This window comes from Panulirus ornatus, chromosome 43, assembly GCF_036320965.1.
Source record: "Panulirus ornatus isolate Po-2019 chromosome 43, ASM3632096v1, whole genome shotgun sequence".
Classification (NCBI taxonomy): Eukaryota; Metazoa; Arthropoda; class Malacostraca; order Decapoda; family Palinuridae; genus Panulirus; species Panulirus ornatus.
The window spans coordinates 18,305,067-18,324,701 of NC_092266.1; the positions used below are offsets into that span (position 1 = coordinate 18,305,067).

Genomic DNA, 19,635 nt, shown 5'->3' on the forward strand with positions numbered 1-19,635 from the left:
ATTCACATATCACAAGCCTATTCTGGACTTTTCAAACTGGTTATCCATGCCAATATAAACACAAGAGGTAATATGATAATCTAAGCTAAAGTTTATTTCCAAATATGATCATTACTATACAGACATGAGGAATCAGAATGATATATAAAAGTGAACACTTTATTTTCCTTTTCTTTTTTAGGCATTAAAGTACACTAGCTTCATAAGAAGGTGAAATACATGATTCAGATTAAAGGTCAACAGATAAAAGTAATCAAAATGTCTTAGCAAAATTTTGATCAAAAGATATAATCTTATGTGCAAGATATGCATTCCACAAAGGAACAGCATAGCTTTCTACACACCAGGAAAGTTATATCATGTGGACTATTCTTTACAAGTACATTGTTTTTATTGAGAAACTTTATCAGTACAGTAATATATACCTCTATCACATATTTAAAAACTTAATTGTATTGTCATTAGTAGGTATAGAACCAAACTATTGTGGGTACACTTCTGGTATCCTAGTGGCATATGTGTAGATTTGCTTACAACCTCTGGAATTAGGTGGGCTTTGGTGCTCTAGGATGCACTTTTCTACAAATATATCTTTGTTTCCTAAGTACTGTGTAATTACAGTAAAGTCTCACCATTTCACACTTCAGAACAATGCAATTTGGGATAGTTTGTAATGATAGTGGAATTATAATGAATTTTTGTAATTTTAATAACAAAAAGGTGGAAAATAAGATAAAGAACTATCACAACAGCTTCCCCTTAGCAAAACATTATGCTGATGTGGGAAGCCGATATCTTTTGTAATGTCTGTGCTGTATCATGGTCAGGCACTTGCACTGTTCTTGTCAATTTTGTGATATCACATCAGCCTTTGTTGGGCCATGTAAAAAAAAATTTCTGGTGAGGAAGGAAAGCTACTGTAAGCTGTGGGGAGTTTTTATTGAAGGTAAGTGTGTGTGTAAGCAGGAAGAGAGAAGATGGGTATGTGGCAAGGGTGAGTGATGTCACCTTGGCTGTTTAATCTATTTAAGGATGAGGTGGTGAGGGATCACCATAGCTGTATAATGTACTCATGGATAAGGTGGTGAGGGAGATCAGCACAGGGATCTTGGAAAGGGGCAGGTTTGCCATATGTTATGGGTGAGAAGGCCTGGGAGGTAAGCCAGTTGCTGTTTGCTGGAAGGGTGTGAAAAGAGAAAACTGAGTTTATGTAAATAAAAATAAGGTATTAGGTTTAGTAGTGGCAAGAGAGAGAGAGAGAGAGATTTAGTGGAATGTGAGTTTCAGTGGAGAGAACCTGGAGGAAGTGAGGTCTTTCAGCTACCTGAGGGTGGACATGGTAGGGATAGAATCATGGAAGCTAAACAGAACCATAGGATGGGGGAGAGGGCAAAGGTCAGGAGTGCATTGAGGAGTATGAGGAAAGACAGGTCACTGTTTGTGTGTGTAAAGATGGGAATGTTTGATGGTATAGATAAACAAGTGAAGAGGGTAAATGTTGTTGGAAATAAAAAGCATGACATTATGTAGTATGATAGGATAAAAGAGGGACAGATGTGGTAGTAAGAGGTCTGGATATGAGCACTAAAGAGTTTGCTGAAATGGTTTTGACATATAGTGAGAAGATGACTAAGGCAGTATGCACATCAGAAGCAAAGAGAAAAAGCAAAAGGGGGAACCAAGAGGGATGGGATGAAAGACGTCTTGAATGTTGGGGCCTGAACACAGAGGAGCACATGAGGCATGCATTGAACAGTGTGAACTATAGTGATGTATATAGGGGGCGATGTCATCAATGGACTGAACCAAGGCTTATGAAGCAGTCTGGGGAAACCCCTCAAATGTCATTGGGGCCTGGTTGTGGATAGGAAGCTCTGGTTGCAGTGGCCCACTTCAGCTTCCCTGGTTCCACTTTTTGCCATGTCCATCTGCAGATCTTCCTTGTTCACTCCATTCAAAATTATTCTCACCTAACCTGTCTCTCTCTCTCTCCACAACTGAACCTAATAACCTTGCTTTTGTTCACGTTTACCTTCACTTTTCTCCTTTCACACACTTAACTAAACTGCAGTTTCTCACATGAATCTGCCACCAATGCCATGTCATCAGCATATGACAACTCTGACTCACCATAACAGACTACAGACATGCCCCTCTCTTTAAGACCCATGCATTCACCTTCCTCACCAACCCAATTCATAAGAAAATTTAAAAGCCAGTGACATCACATATCCCTGGTGCAGACCCACATTCACGTGGAATCTCTTGCTATCCACTCTTCCTACTCACCTAGGCCATTCCCATTTATCAGTCACCCCTAATGCATGGACTGTCAGCTAACTTCCCCACCAAGGTTCAAACCTGGGAGGGCCTGAGCATGATACATTGCTTATTATAGAAAACCCAGCACTGAAGACTATATATGAGTTACTAATGACTCCAAGAATGACATTCTCTAAAATGTCTCGATGTGAATTATGGATAATGGTAATCATTTCATAAGAAATGTAAAAAAATACTTTTGTACATAAAAGCTGCTGTGACAGTCATTTAGAGCATGATAACAGTGATTCTAATATATCTGTGCTGGCTTGATGGGGAGTAAAGGAATGAATTAGAATGCATGGTACCGCCATTTCATGAAATCCATTATACCCAATAGGCATGGTCTTAAATTTTACATAAGCGAGGCTCTACTGCATTTACTATAGTACTTCAGTAATGAATATATCCAAACATACCTTACGAATAGTAATATACAACAATGCAAGAAAATCAATAGTGATATTCTGGTTAATATATTTGTGAAATCTGTTTAACTGAATGATGATGCACCAGTTAAATTTATTTAACATACTGCCGTACAAGTGAAGGTATTAAAAATTAACATAATTAAAATGCCTTAGATGTCCATTATCAACAACCAGATGTTTCCATTTTGTCTTCAAACACATTTATTATCTCTTGCAAACTTTAAATTTTCTTACAAAATAGTGATTTAACAGCCTTATAAACTGGGTACTCGAACAATATTTTTCTTAACTTACATCCTTATACCTAAATGGAATTTTTCATGCAAAACACCATATTCAAAGCCAGCAAATATGCCAAAATAATCTTTGAATCAATTAAAGTATAATGACTGTACATCAAAATGTTATGTGAGGGTAGTAAGCTTCTGTTAATTAAAAAAAAAAAAAAAAAAAAGAAAACTAAAGGAAAATCACGTGGCTGAAAAATGGAATACAGTGCACTTGAAAATATATATGTTTCAAAGATATACTGTAATGAACAGCAGTGACCACAATACATCCTAAGACAAACAAACTACCACATTGCTAATGTTTTGCTTTTTCCAAATTAAACAATATTGTAACAGGTTGCAGAATCATCTTTCTAATCAAACCTCAATTTAGATAACTAATTTTGCATGTTCAGTAATAGCAAAAATGCCAGTACATAATGCAGCAAACATAATCCAAAAAATTACCATCATGAGCAAATAAAGTGTCTTCCTAACCAAATATTTTTAATGAGGTAGGTTCTACGAATACACAAGGATAACTACACATTCTCAAAGAGGGGCCTTGACTATTGATATACAAGGCAATGCTAGGGTATGATCCTTTTACCCTTCACGGAAAAGCTATGAAAATAAATTCACAAAAAATGCAATAATTTATTTACACGTAGATGGATTTCACAATGTCTAATAATATATATTATGTATTATAATACCTGAGACCTGTTAAGTCTACAGAAAATAATCATCGTGGCATAATTATGCTCAGTATTTCATGTCAAATTTCTGGGGATGTTAAGAAAAAAAATAATTTATTAAACACCAAAACCTTATTCATATCGGATAATCTTCATCTAGCAAAATTTTAGATATGTTATCTTCAATTCGAATTATATTTCCATGAATCAGATTGTGCACATATGCTTCTTCTGTGAAAACTAATTATGTAGGACTGATGTCCCTAAGCCTTAACCCTACAGGTTTGCAAAAGGAAAAGGGCACATCGTTGCCTGGGGTAAACTTGCATTTCTGTGCTGAAATAATATCAGATCATGTCATCCTTCTCAAATGTTAACTTAGACACCTTATGAGCTCATGAGTTGCAAAGCATTCTTATGTAGTTATCAATATGAACAGAACTTGCCACATATAATTGGGTTTACAACAATTATATGTTACTCAACCATTACATATTGATAATTTGAAAAATTAAGACATTTATACAAATTTGGATTTCAGGAATGGGAAATTTGGAATGGCACAGTGCCATTACAGTACTAGCAAAAGTCTCCAAGTACAGATTTGCTAAAAAAAAAATTTACTTTTGCAATTGCAATAATTACTTTTTGAGCTCATTTATCTTTTCTAGTAAGTTATCTGCATCTTCACTAGTTTTGACTCGTATCAACATTTTCACAGGCTCAGTAGATTCAGATTTACCAGCAAGAGGGGGGTTTGGCACACAAGCAATCATCACACCATTCTTTCCTGCTCTGATAGTGGGAATAGAGGCATTGAGTATAATATTAAGCAATATATTACCTAAATTTGTAAGTGCTCTTATTACTAGCTGAGTCTTGTCTCCAGCAGGTTTAAGAAATAATGTACCAATTCCCTTTTCTGTGTAGGAACCATCTTTCATGTAGAATAATTTGCATTTCTTTTCATACAAAGCATCATCTTCCTTCACTTCATTTACTTCTACTTCTGGTGGTTCATCGTTTGGTTCATCTGTATCTCCACCACCACCACCACCACCTTCAGCAGCAGCTGGAGTGGTACTGCTTGGAAAAGTGAAACTACTGGGTGCTGATAAGGCAGACTGCGATGAACTTAGACCTCCAAAGACAAACCCCTTACCACCACTATTAATAGAGCCACCAAATATTGAAGTCTCTAATTTTTTGTTGCCACTTTCAAAACCACCAAATGTAAAAGTTGATTTTTCCTCAGAATCTACAGTGTTCTTTTCTGGTTCAACTGCTGTAGCACTAGAGCCAAAAGTGAAAAGTGGTTTATTTGTCTCTAAACTTTTCTCAGAACTAGCTGTAGTAGATCCTGCAAAAGAAAAAGTTTTCACTGGAATGCTTTCCGTAGAATCCTCCTTAGAAACTAATGGCTTGTTTTCTTTCTCACTTGCTTCATCCTTTTTGGAGCTTTTTGCTGCTGATCCCACCTCAGACTCACTTTCACTTCCAGAGGCAGGGGGATATTTTCTGGTGAGCTCCTCAAAATGTTTTTTGTAATCATCAAAGACTGGAGACAAATTTACATGTGGATTCTTATCAAGGTGTTCCTTAACCCAAAGAACTACACCTTCATTTAATGCCTTCAGATGGGCAAGGAAAAGCTTACTTCCTCCTTTACCTAATGAGTCAGTACTTGTTTTAGTTTCTTCAATACCATTAGCTTTGGGCAATTCTACTGTTTTTGGAACAGATGATACAGATTCCTGTGTAAATTTGAATGGCTGTGTAGATAGTTTGTTCTCTGAGGAGCTTAATCCAGGTTTTGAGGTTAGAGGATTTGTACTGTTATTTGATGAATTCAGAAAGTCAAATGTTGGTTTTGCTGGAGACTCACTTGAGCTATTCTTACTGAGAAAACTAAAAGATGGCTGACTAGGGGCTTCTTTGTTTACACTAAATCCAGTGAATGCTGAAAGTCCTTTACACGCTGATGTAGTGGAAGAATCTACGCCCAAACATCGTCTTCGTGCATGTTTTATTTGACGTCCTGCCATCTCCTCTGATGTTGCTTGACGAAAGGATCCCATCTCTTCTGGCTCCTCCTCTTTTGCCCAGTTTTCTTGTGTCAACTCTGTTGCTGCACCTCGTTTAGCCATGCTTGCTATATGAGAAAAATAAAATCATGTTCAGTTAGATAATTTTTACATGACTGCATGATTTATATAGTTTCATTTCAATACAATCAAATCCAACTTTGGTTTCAGTATGACAAATGCATTTATACTGTCATTGCAACTCTTAAAACAAATGCATCACAACAGAAATCTTAAATCATCACAGTAATTAAAAGCTAGAAGGAAATGATGAACATTGCATCCACCAAAAACAACTGTAATAATCATTTAACAATTCTTATTACTGCTCTGGTTAACAAGCAAGTGCATGCTACTTTTTACGTAACAAGAGATGATGCCATAAAGTTCAAGGCTTAGTATATCATAAGAACTGGTGTCCCAAGGGCAATTCTGGTGATAAAGGGTGGCATCAGAAAATCTTCAATATCCTTAGTTCATCCACACATCAAAGGGCTTTAATTTGGTACAGTCCCTTAAATTGTTATACTGTCAAATGCTGTTACTGGCTATTTCATATGGCACTAAGGTGATGACGGTAAAAACTATAAAAACAAAAACAGACAACTTGGTTGCTGCCAACAAATGAGAAAAAAAAAGGAAGCAAAGAGAAGTAATTTTGAAGCAACAGTAACATCTCTTCCTATTCAAAGGATAATATTTATTACAACGGATGAGACAATTCAAGAAAACCAGAACTAGAAATCATGAACTGTATCAAGAAAAGTGATTATCTACACACATGGAAAAATTATCCACCAAAAGAGAACACATGAGGATGCAGCTGCAACTCCACTGATGGAGCAATTTCTTTACAACAATGTTTTAATTACCTAAAATATAAGTGAAAAATATTTATTTGAAACAAACTAAAAATGACTGACCAGAAGAGAACATGATGCAGGTGCCACTCTGCAGGGGAGCAATTTCTTCTAAATCTGTTTGCAATAATATTCTACCTACCCAGAATATGAAGCAGGAAAATCTATTTGAAATTAACTCCATTACTTTTTTTTATCATTTCCTAAATCAATATTACTTTCATTACTTGACATAAAAAACCATACATCATTAACATTTGCCCTCTACTAGTGAACTGTTTGTGCCAAGAGACACTCTAAAACTTTTAGTAGGTTATGGTAAAAGAATAATTTTCATAGGTCAAAAACTGAATTAGTAATTAAGCAGAATTTCCTTGTGGACTTCTGATTACCATTACAGACTTCCTCCTTACATTGAAAGTATACAGAAATGCATACGCTATGGTGTGTGTGTGGATACACAGGAGTAAAGAAATGGTAAATACATACAAGGTTCAGTTCGTTGTTGAGTGCTTTCGTATATTACATCATCAAGATTGTCTTTCCTATGCAATATATAAAATCACTTGTCCCTTCATACTTTCCATTTCCTTTTGGTTTTACCTTCACACACATTAATATATATATATATATATATATATATATATATATATATATATAATCAAAGAACATACAAACCTCCAACAGCCAGGATCAAACCCGGGACCCCTGTGCAACAGGCAGGAATGCTACCGCTAGGCTATAGGTCCATAGCCAAGCAGTAGCATTCCCGCCTGTTGCACAGGGGTTCCGGGTTTGATTCTGGCTGTTGTAGGTTTGTATGTTCTACGAAGGTGCGCATTCCTATGCACTTTTCATGTATATATATATATATATATATATATATATATATATATATATATAAAGTAATAATTTACAATAACCATAAGCATATTGTAATGCAGCATTTGCAAAAGCATACACCATATCTATGGCCACTCAAAAGCATATAAATGAAACATTTCCTCCAAAATATTTCCCTATTTCTGGGGTTGCACACAGTTAAAAAGTATCAACCCAGATGGTTTCCATGAATTTCTAAATAATATGATTTCTGATGTCCTGGTAAGGCTGGTAAGTACAAACGGTAGACCCACTTTACAGCTATTTCCCTCAAAATAAGAAATATACAAAATTCATTGTGGCAAATGACCGGAAATGTCACTAGCAATCAATACTGGCTCGGTAATGTCCAGAATTACAAAGCCACCAAAAATACATACAAACACTAGAGGAAAGCATATTGGCCAGTATTCAAACAATACACGGAGTCCATTCCCCAAAATGTCACTAAGTGATTTCCCATCCCTATGTCATGCCATCATCACCAGCCAAGCAAGCAAAAATGACATACAAGATACAGATAGAAATATAACCTAAACTTCTATGTGCAAGTTACAGAACTCTTAAAACAAAATAGCTCAAACAAAACCACACACCATCTACAAAACTTACAGAACAAATCCAAAGACTAAACAACATCACTAACCTATTCCTTCCTTGTCACACTGGACCACGATCCTCACAGCAACCAACTCTGGCACAAATTGCAAGATATACACCGCCTTAATTATGATTTGTCAATAACCATAGCCATAATTATAATCAGAATGCGGATATGGGTACAAAACAAAAGGTAAAAATCTAGGTATATATATATATATGGAGCTCATAGACACCGACTTTAGAATACCCATGATTCCTTGCAATTACAATGTAGCTACTTTGTAAAGATTACAATGAAACCAAGCAGACCATGATTTAAATTATTTCTTTTATTCTGTGATAATAGGTAGATAGCGAGAAGGTTATAAAAAGACTGGGGAGAAATAAATTTACCAAAAGAAACCCTCATCTACTTTCATCTCTACATGATTTAATGGTAAATTATACGTTTAGATAAGTAATGACAAGTTTGAAAATTGATTTTCTTTTACGTTGTGATGTAGTGTTTCGAGCAGGTGTGGGCAAAGTTTTTTATAAGAGAGCCACCGGGAAAAAGCTGTATATGACTGGATCATGCAGCACACACTATGTAATTTTCATATTTTGGGCTACCGTCTCTAAATCCCATTCACATACATATATACAAACTGGGGATCCTTAGAATATGTAGGTTCAGCCCATGCAATTTTACTGTAATGCAATGACCCTATATCGGCCAACAATTCATAATCCGCAGGAAAACATTCTACATACAGCGACCAGTGCAGGTTGGACATGCATGCAAATTATGAGAAACCCTAAGCCTGCTCAGATTTCATGAGGTGCATTGTGGCTGCAGTTGTTAAGGTACTAGAGCAGGTGGTAATAGATGAGCGTAGTCATACCTAGATGTATCAAGACATCAACTTACAGGAGAAAGTATGATCCAACTGAACACTTGAGCCTACATCAATCAGGCAATTGCATGGGAACTAACATTACCTGTACTTTAATGTTAAATATTCAGACTGCAAGATGACAACAAAATTTACTCATAAATCGCAAAAAAAAACCCGCAGCTTAAATACCTGCCTTCCCCCATGTCATTTTATTCCACAATATTGGCCCTCAGACCAGTACTGCACTATGGACCAACCTTTTATTAAAGATCACGTCATGAACAAACCTTTTTAAGATTACGGTTTGCTGCCAAGTGGCTTTACCACTGAGGTCTGCTGGCCCCCTCCTCCTCCTCCTTCAGGCAACACGAAAAATAATCTCCATTTGAGAACATATGTATATCAATTTTTTGGGGAGCACCTTGCCGTCTGACCCAGTTCATTCCAGCGTATCAACCACGAATTTCTCCACAGATTCCAGTACAAATAATCCTCCTCGTGGCTCCAGATGTTATGGCTGAGTAATCGAACCAGTTCTGACATAGATTTGCCCTGTAGCGTCACTTAATCCGTTGTAGCCCTTACCGTTAATAATTGTGGCCGGGGGACGGCCTACACGTGTGGTACATTACTTCAGTGTTACGCCTCAAGCAAACATTTATCTGCCTAATCTGTCAAGTTTCTCAATAAAATTTGGATCTGTAGTTCACACCTATATTCCCATTTTCCGGCGGAGGTGGTGTGTCACTCTCAAATCCGAGCACAGAACGATGAACGATATGATTGCAATAAGATAATTCGGCTCTTGGATGCTCACATCCCGATTCCCGCCGAATCAAAATGTTCTGAACATATTGCAAATTCCTTTACAGGGGAAGTGGAAGCTATGGTGACTTCGTGAAAATTACATTAAATAAATCTCAATTAATCAAACAAATCTGTAATTAAACTTTTTTCTAACACGATCATAAACATCTCTCTCATCTCGACAGTAATATACCACCAGACAAACGATATTCTTGGTTTTTTACAACCTAAATCAGTTTCGAGCAATTTTGAAAGTAATCCCCATGATTCCCTCACGTCGATAAATGTAATTGTGTATTATTTATATCTAACGAGCAAATCATAATAAAGACAGCGACACTATCCATTAATCCAAATGTTTGTTCAAGGTTACAGTTGGGTGCAAGCACACGTATTGCAAATATCAACATTTATCCACTACCATTATATACCTTGTAATAAATTCTAATCAAAGGAAACCTTTTCAGAAGAAGATGATCCGAAAAGTGGTATTCAAAAATTATCATAATTGTTTTTTTCTAGAGTTTGTTATACTCTCGAAAACGCGCAGAGTTGAGGTGTTCCAATAATAACTTCATTTCCGAAACCTGTGCAAGTTTATCTCCTCATTTAACAGGTTCTTACAAGTGTTCACAACTTAAAAGTGCGTGAAGAGGGACTGTGATAAAACATAAGAATGGACCTTCAAAGTCTACAGTATCAGATGTGGCTGGCAGTGAAAAAACACCAGGTAAGTGTGTTATGGACGTAAATAAAACTATTCTTGTATAAAGTTCGCTACTCACGTTCACCAGAGTGTATTGATTGTTGAGCAGTGTTGTTCTTTGAATACTTTTGTCTCCACTAAAGGATACTGGAATGATGAATGAGTGTCACTTTTAGTCAACTGATCAATATAGAAGCGAAATGGACAGTAGAATGCCCGTTGCAGGGCTTGTTGTATGCAGAAAAGTGTAAGAGAACGGCAGCTAGCCATGTGTACGTGTGTGAGTATGTTTGTGTGTACGGGGACCTTGTATCGTGGAAGATGAACTTGACAAGGAAACACTTTCCTTGTTTAACTGAATAATTAAGATAAACATAATGTTTATGTTACAGGAGGCCTAAAGAGTTTAGGAATCACCGCTAGAGTGCATTGCGTATTGTATAATTAACTTAATGGTTGATAAAACATTTATATTTTTAACTTGGTGCATAAGTAGCAAGTTTGCAAGTGCGAATGATGAAAGGGTGCGTGCGCGAGCTGTCTTGGCTTGTGTATTGATTTCAAGATTATCAGACACCTGTAAAATCTTATTTAGTATTTAGAAATAATTCTTCATAGGTTAAGATATATTTATTGTCATTGATTTGGGTGAGTTTTGGTTGTGTAGAAGTCCGTGGCACTAGATTCCTAGGCTTTGGGAAGGAGTTACCTGAAAATTGCACATATTTTGAACATTTCAGTCGCTTTATGCCCCGCAGTTAAAGAAAACCGCAAACATGTCAAAATTAACTTTATTTATCAAATGATTTAAAGATCGACATAACAGTTACAAGTACAATACATTTATGTATCGCCGATGAATAATTGAGATATTAATAAAAATACATTGAGTAGCAATGGGCCAACGTCGGCGGTGCATACCGGGACATGCATGTCTAGTCCACAATGTTTATTTCTGGAGTTAGGTACCTCCTCAGCCTTGAGTACTGTTCTTTTTCTTTGCATTAATATTCACTAATATGAAGTAAATTCTTAATGTCATTGTAAAGCTGTAATGAAGTGTCCCTACATGTGCAGTGTTGGTAAGGTTATGTGGCCTACTGGTAAGGTCGAGGAGACAACAGTGCGATGGCGGGCTGTAATAGTCGCCAGATACTTCCAGTGACTCTCTTAAACAATCTTTTTTCGCTGTAAGAATTCGTCGCAGCCCTTTTATGTACGACTGGAGAAGTACGTTTATGACTGTTGAATAAGACTAGTTATCAATGATACCTGAAGGGTTGTATACGCTATTGTAAATGACAGAGGGTTGTAATAAGGAGGTCGTTTTTGTTAGATGACGGCGGCTTGTACCCCTCCTCCCTCTTCCCCCGGGTCCACCTACCTACCGTCAGGCAGTCGGGTATATCTGGCAAACATTTACCAAAAGCAATCCTCTTCTTGTATTGATTTAGGTTATACGTGTAAGATTTGGTTGAACTTTTTTTTGGTCTTTTTATCATAAAGGGAATGTATCGAAATGCCAAAACTGGTGTTCTCTTTAAGGCGAGCTACGTGTTTTATACAATTACGTGAACGGAGTTTAGGTAACGGCTTTAGCAAAATTTTGCAACAGGATTTTTTTTTAACTCCAAAAATTTATGCTCTGGCGTGAAGGCAGACGAAGGTTGTTTTTATTCGCGGTTTTCGAATTTATTTAGTTGACTTATGCACCTGAATGTCATCGTTATTTTTATGAAACAATGCATTGTCTTATTTTAACATCCTTTGGGATTCCCCATTTGGCAGTTATCAGGCCTTGTGGTAGAACAGTAACTCTGAGGGTTGGTTATTTAGGCTTTAAGCCGATTATCTGCCAGGGACAAGGCCGTCAACATCAAGTTACGCCAACCAGCCGAAAAATCTTTAAACCTTCTCCAGGTGTTAGCGATAATTCTCCGAATACACACTCACAATACATGTGGTCCTGCTTACTTCATGGGCATTTTCTTAATATATTTAAGTACTGAGGTTATTCTCTTTCGTTTGGTATAACGGGATTGTCATGTGTAGATATTTAGTAAGGTATTTTCTTTCCATGTTCGTACCATTTTATCTGAGATCAATCGATGGGTTGTGTAGCTTGTTTTTTGCTGATACGCAGGTGTCCGTCCGCCTGGGTTTGTGTGTGATGATGGCGCGTTCTCTGTTATACTTGCTGTGTGGCGGTTGAGTACTCGATGCGAGTTGCGTTGTATCAATTTATCAGCAACGTTGTTGAAAGTACCAAAAAATATGGAGAAATGTGCTTACTTCTGCGATAGGATTACAAGAGATACTTTTACAATCAGACTATTTTTCAGAAATTACTCATCGTTTTGAGACAGCAGTATACTTGACAAACCCTGGCAACGTACGATGACTCAGGAAAGAAATTGAATAATGGTATATTTATACTTTCACAAAGTTTGTGTGCACTGATAGGATTAAAAGATCTTTCTTAAGTACTTAGGCCGATCCCGGTGATATGTATACCATCGTCTGAATATTGAAATTGTTGACCATGTGTTCTGGTATTTTAACGGTGCAGAACTTTGATTCTTATCCTTATAAGCTGGAAAAGGGTAAGGACACAGTTCTTAGGGTTAGACTTGTTAACCTAAATAGATTAGCTAATGGAAGGATACCCCAGTTCCCTGAAGACTTGCTTCCGTAGAGAGACTGGTTTAAGGGCAGGGTCACCCACTTCCTCGGGTACTCTACCCTGGACAGTATAGTTAAGGGCAGAAAGTTCATGAGAAGGACAGATAACAGGACACCTGGTGGTCCATGAAGAAGTTATCTACAGTCATAACATCTGTGGTAGAGACAGGATAATACAGCAGAAGGCACCTTCATGCCCACCTCTCCCCTCGGCTCATCTGCTTGTGGGAGAACGAGGCTGAGAAGAAACACCGTGCTGTATGGAGAAATTACACTGCCATTGAAAACTTGTGGGATAGTGTGAAGGGGAAAAGTTTCTTACTCGAACTGCAGTGGGCTTGACCGGAGCTGAACTGAAACAGAAAAGGCCATTTCTCTTTGTGCTGTGATTTAGAAATTTTTCCTCTTGAGACAAGACTAATGAAGGATATGTCTTGCCTCGATTTGAAGGAAATAGTCTCCGTATTTATCACAGTTCTTGGTAATTGGTTCCAGTGTCTTCCTTCAACATAAGCTGAGAACGCTTTTCTTTGTATTGCATTACACCTCCTCGCTTTTAATTTCATACCTTTGTGTCTAGTCAGTGAGTGTTTAATAGAAATTTTCCAGTGAAATGTTTTAGTATATGGAAAATTTCTGTCTTTCATTTTTCAGATGTCCGAGACTTCGTAAGGCTTATTCCTGAGAGACTGTATTGATTATGGTGATCTTTGAATTTGTTCTAGTTTTTATGGACGTTAGAAAGAGTGAGTATTGAATCCTTCGTTTTAAAGTTTGTTTCTAGCTTTGAAACATGGGTTATCATTTGGCTTTACTGGATGTAGATTGTAGATGTTTTTCGTCTTTACTGATGACCATTTCAAGGTCTTCTTGTTTCACTCACAGTGATTAGTATCGGACATATTTTATTCATTATTGATATCTTCAGTGCCAAAATGCATTACATAGCATTTCTCTACAATGAAGTCTATTTTTATGTTTCTGCTCACTCATCCGTTTGTTTAGATCACTTTGAAACCAGGCATTCTTCCGTTAACTGGGTTGTATTTACTGAATTTTGTGTCATTAGCAAATTGGAAATACACCACGAGAATCCTGTCCCCAGATCGCTGATGTTGATGACGAAAAGTGGGGTCCCTGAGCCGAGCCTTGTGGTAAACAACTCATGTGAAGCCAGCCGAAAGGTCCTCGGAGCATTTAATAACCGTTTTTTTTCCGTGACGGTGACCGACTTAGCTATCAACACGTAGATTAAGTTTTGTTTGTCGTGATGTGTTATTTTAATTAGCATTGTTTCATGTGGTTCTTTATTGACGGCGCCTAGTTCCCGAGGCAGGCTTGCTGATCAGATTGGGTAAGAGCGGCGTCGCCCAGTTTCCTGGAATGGACTAGCTACCTTGGACTGGCTGGCGAAAGGCAGTGTCGCACAGTTCCCTGGGACAGACTTGCTATCTGGACAGGCTAGTTGAAGGCAGTGTCGCCCAGTTCCTTGGGACAGACATGCTATCTGGACAGGCTAGTTGAAGGCAGTGTTGCCCAGTTCCCTGGGACAGACTAGCTATCCTGGACAGGCTAGCTGAAGGCAGCATCGCCCAGTTTCCTGAGACCGACTTGGTAACGTGGACAGGCTGGCTTAGAGCAGAGTCGTCCATTTGCTGTCTTGAACAGATTGGCTGAGGGCAGAGTCGTCCATTTGCTGTCCTGAACAGATTGGCAGAGGGCAGAGTCGTCCATTTTCTTATAGCATACTTGCTACCCTGAGCAGACTGGTTGAGGGCAAGGTCGCCGAATTCCTTGGTGGTGGTCTTGCTACCCTAAAGTTTAAAAAGTTCAAGAATAAGTGTTTTTCAGATACAGAGACCTGATAAGCGACCTCAAGTACCATTGGCTTACGAAGAGCAGAAGATTCGAACACGAATGATTAAAAAATAAGGTCAAGAAGTGGATCAAAGAACGTATTATATGGGATTGATTTCGCCACGGCATCTTTATGACCGTATACCAGGACCAGATACAAGGAACTTTAGATAGCATCACGAAACTTCCTGAGGGCCGTGTAAGATGTGGCTGGAGGGAACGCATAAAGTCACAGACTACAAAATCCAATGCAACGACACCTTAGGGCGGGAAGATCCTACCACTGTCACCTACAAGATGGTAGCTATTGATAAGCCGTAGAAGCAGTGGGAGGGGAAGTCCGAACACTTGCTATGATATTGACAGACTTTGAAAAAGCCTTTGGTAGGTTTTGATCTTGGTGTATCACAACACAGTGTAAAACAGGAGTAAATTATGAAGTGGATTGATGAATCAGCAACTTCACGAGAGATATATAACAAAACAATGATGTGAGCTCAGCGATGCACGGTGCTTGTAAGGTATAAAGCTGGGCCCCTTGTGAACTGTCCTTAAAACTGTACTCTCTGATTTTCATATCTGACACACACACACACATGCACACACCCGAGTTTAATATTAGGGTACCATTGAAGATCATATCATGTGAGGTCACCCAGGAGAAATAAACAGACGCAATCTAGTCTTGCTGTGGGATACATAAAATAGCATGATGTGTAAACAATCCTTGGTTACGTTATAAGTGAACTGAAGTGTCGTACTGGCCGTTGTTTCGCTGACAGGGCCTGTTAGTGAGGTACGCCCATGTCCCGGACGTGGGCGAACCTGGAGAGATGAGTTACAATGTGTTGGATGACTGTTTGAAAGACAAAGTAGTAGATGGGTTGTGCATGCGACATTTCTGAATCCCAGCATTCTGTAAAGCAACTGTTATAAATACTTGATAAATTTTGCGACCGATATATTTTCAAGAGGTCGCTGGCAGGAGGAAGTAATACAAGTGTGTAACTTCCAGTTGGAATGCGTGTTTTCGTCAGCCAATCATGAGGTTCCCTATTGTAGCCATTTTCGTTCAGTGCATGTCTGTAAGAGGGATGCATGGGGAAATACAGGTCGTGCGCATCTCAGACCCGCGAATACGATGGCATGACCCTCGGAAATGTTGGCCTGGCCCTTGACCTGTGCCTTAAAGGCTAGGCTATCATACTCAGAGGTCGAACTCTCTTGCTCAAAATATTAAGTTCATATGAAAGAGTATCATCAGATCCAGGAAGTCTGCAGACACCATTGTCGGACAAAATTATGATACGTAAGGTTAAAGACTAAAGTCTGTTACTGGTTTTGTCCGATTACTCTACATTTGTGAAATGAAATGTAAAATGTAAGGCTTGCATCGACTTCATCTTAACAGTTGGCAAGCCTGACTGCATGACGCTTCAGATGTGTTACTAGTCCAGGCGAATTTACTGAATTTGATCTTTGTAGCGTAAAAGCTATAGAGATGATTTTATAATTTGTAGGTAAATATCTGGTATAAGTGAGACATCGCATTTCTTTTACCTTTATGTCTAAGAAATTCAATGACGTGTGTGTGTGTGTGTGTGTGTGTGAGGGGGGGGGGGGGGGGGAGTGCAACGTAGAGAGACCAACTGTTCCAGATATGTCGGGTATTGCGCGCCTGAATGCTCACCTTTCTTGAGATGATTTACTGCACTTACACGTACACATTCCTTGGTGTAGTGGTTGCACACCATGAATGGTCACGGGTACAATCGTGGCTGGACACACATGGGTTCGAATCCTCGGCGTTACAGTCAGACCACATCCTCAGCTTTTCATCATTTCCACGGATCTGGTCGGTAAATGGGTACCTGGTTAAGTCTGGGTTTGTGTGTGTGCATAAATACATTGTTCGCCCCCGATATATTTTCAAGTATTATTTTGGGCACAGGCATATGACGTTCTTAGGGTGAAACCATCGTACATCTGGCTGCTAGGACTAGTGTTTATAACCATGTAAGCACCCCCGCCTCTTTGTACTTCAGGCTGTCTTGAGGGAAGGACGTTCTTTATGCCACCTCATTTTGGGAATTTCGCTTCTAGACTCTGTATTTCTTCCGCTTACGCTTAAAGGTGGTTGGCTCTTACCTTTCTGAGGAGGAGGAAGCCCGAATTCTCGCCTGGGAGCAAGAAAATGTGGGTACACGTGAGATTCCTCGGTACATCGGGTGCTCAGAACGCACGACCAGGGGGCTGCTTCAGCACCTCATCAGAGCCTCCTCTCATTTAGATCAAGGCCTTGTGGACCCAAAACATGGATCTACAATACTTCAGGAACCTTGCTTGTTCCATGAGCAGACGTCTGCAGATGGTAATGAAGGCCTTAGGTGAGATGACAATGTGTGTTCAGTCTCTTTTAAGAATGTATGGGGACGCGAGCAAGAGTTTTTACGGACGCTGCACATGCACGTAAGTGTAAAGACATTGTACGTATATGTAAGGTTGAGAGAAGGGCCAACACTTATAGAACTCTCTGTCCGCAATGCACGTATAGGTTACAAATAATCACACACACACACACACACACACACACACACATACATACATACATGGATATTGAAGGTAACAGTCATCAGGTAATGCTTGAGTGTGATTGTAGGGTAATTAAGGATGTAAGAGATCAGAGGTAAACCAGAGTCAGAGAGATAACACTTGTGGAAACTGAACTGAGCTAAAGATTTGGTTTGGGAACACGAGTGACGTTATGTGGTGCAAATCATTTTTATGGAAGGGTCTGTGAAATTTGCAGGGAAGTTGAGACATGGTCACCTTAAGCTACGCCTACAGAAGGGTGGTTAGAGAGAGAAAAAAATAGAAAAGAGCTTAGTGATGTTCTCTGAAGGAGTTACAGGATGTACTGCAGCCAGGCAGCATTTAAAAAGTACAACAGAGCAAGGATTGAGTATAGCAGTATAAGGAGGAACTTAGAGAAACTTTGAAAAGAACCTTGTGGGGAAGACAGGCGGTGATATTGTGGGGAAGACAGGTGATAATCCATAACTTGTTCGTGAAATTATCAGGAATAAGGTGATAGTTGAAAAGCAGTGAATCAGGCTAAAGGATTCAGAGCTGTCGAGGATGATGTTAAGATATGCAACGATATGAACGACAAAAGTGTATTCATGGTGGAGGGCACGAAAGACCCAGTGCCATCGAGATGGGAAGGGGAGGAGGTCTTGGAAAGCAGTGAAATTTCTAGAAAGACATACACAGACAGCTGCAGAGGCTTGACCCATATAAGGCTCACGGCCCTGATTTTCTTCATATGTACTGAAGAAGTGTACAGATGCCCTGCTTGTAATGTTCAAAACGTCATTGAATGAAAGTAGAATGATTAGGGGATGAAAAGGGGCAAATGTTACACCTATCTTTAAGAAAGGAAACTGGGAAGTTGTGATGAAATACAGATCGGTCTCTTTGACAAGTGTGGTATGTAAAACACTGGGGGGGGGGGGGGGGGAGCACCCCAGAGCAGTTGGATGAGATCCTGCTTGAGCGAGAGAAGATTCAGGGAAAGCAGGTCATGTGTAACAATCATCCTCGACGGATGGGAGAGTGTGAGCCGTATGTGAGACAAAAGTCGGGCTGGACTGTTTGTATCTGGACTGCCAGAAGGAATTTGACGCTGTACCTCATTGGAGGTTGGTAGAGGAGCTTAATCCATCAGGGAGGGATAAAGGGGAGACTCCTTCGATGGAGAGAAAATAACCTTGGTGGAAGGGCACAAAAAATGGGCTTGATTCATCAGCGGTGTACCTCAGGGTACGTTCCTGGAGCCATTGCTGTTCGAGATCTAAGTGATTTATGAGAACCGGACTCATGCCCAAGTATATTGGTGGACACTATGAGGAGTAAGGAGTGGCGGGGAATGCTCCACCGAGCAGGAGGACGTGCAGTCTTTAGTGTTAGTGAATAGAAGTATAGTAATTAGTATGGGACACAGAGAAAGAAAGCCTCAGTATGGAGATTATCTGTCAGGGTGCAAGCTGCAGGAATGTGAGAGGGTCTTGGGAGTCGACATTGTACCACACCTGTCTCTAGACACACACACACACACACACACACCGTCGTAGGAGAATTAAGAATTGTACAGGGGACAAACTGTCTGCCGGTTTATATCAGACCAACATTCACGTTATATATTATATCTTTTTATGTTGAAGGCTCCGGTAACGGGGAGAAGTCCGCATGGAGGATCTGAAATATGAAGTGGTTGGATGAGAGGCAAACGTAAGAAGAGAGAAAAACTGTTTTGAGATATTTGGATGAAACGTAAAACCTGTCTTTGAAAAAGGTTCTTGTCGTAGTGGTAAGGAAAGACAAGAGTGGGTCGAGAGTTCCATATCAAACGGCCCACCACTGAGATGCCGTGAGCCACACAGTGATCATGTGACGCAGTAGCTTGCTGTGTAATGGCGGGGGGCACACAAGCAGCCAGCTCTCGGGAGTAGGAAGCAAAGTATAACACAGATGAGGGAAAGTAGACCAGCGTTGCG

General features: G+C 39.3%; 2 protein-coding genes across 10 annotated transcripts in view; one reads left to right on the forward strand and one right to left on the reverse strand.

Annotated features, from left to right (window-relative positions):
* Positions 1 to 68: 68 nt before the first annotated feature.
* On the reverse strand, positions 69 to 10,776 carry Nup50 (nuclear pore complex protein Nup50). 7 transcript variants are annotated; one of them, XM_071687119.1, is made up of 3 exons: positions 9,613 to 9,869; positions 8,193 to 8,238; positions 69 to 5,872 (listed from the first exon to the last, which is right to left on the reverse strand). In XM_071687119.1, the coding sequence occupies exon 3, from the start codon at positions 5,865 to 5,867 to the stop codon at positions 4,362 to 4,364; it is 1,506 nt and encodes a 501-aa protein (XP_071543220.1). In that variant the 5' UTR covers positions 5,868 to 5,872; positions 8,193 to 8,238; positions 9,613 to 9,869; the 3' UTR covers positions 69 to 4,361. The 7 variants fall into 7 exon arrangements, with proteins under 7 accessions (XP_071543220.1, XP_071543222.1, XP_071543221.1 ...); XM_071687121.1 differs by having other exon boundaries at positions 9,740 to 9,844; XM_071687120.1 differs by lacking the exons at positions 8,193 to 8,238; positions 9,613 to 9,869 and adding an exon at positions 10,620 to 10,776.
* Positions 10,360 to 19,635, forward strand: part of LOC139762355 (uncharacterized) — a 63,182-nt gene continuing 53,906 nt past the window's right edge. Inside the window, exon 1 of one of the 3 annotated variants that reach the window (XM_071687112.1) lies at positions 10,360 to 10,564. In XM_071687112.1, coding sequence (XP_071543213.1) covers positions 10,511 to 10,564 — 54 coding nt within the window. In that variant the 5' untranslated portion in view covers positions 10,360 to 10,510. Of the gene's footprint in view, positions 10,565 to 17,311; positions 17,467 to 19,635 lie in introns of those variants that run through there. The other 2 variants (XM_071687111.1, XM_071687113.1) reach the window with 2 other exon arrangements.

Bases quoted from the DNA above. Each gene is read 5' to 3' on its own strand.
- Nup50 (XM_071687120.1), bottom strand. From the start codon at position 5,867: ATGGCTAAACGAGGTGCAGCAACAGAGTTGACACAAGAAAACTGGGCA.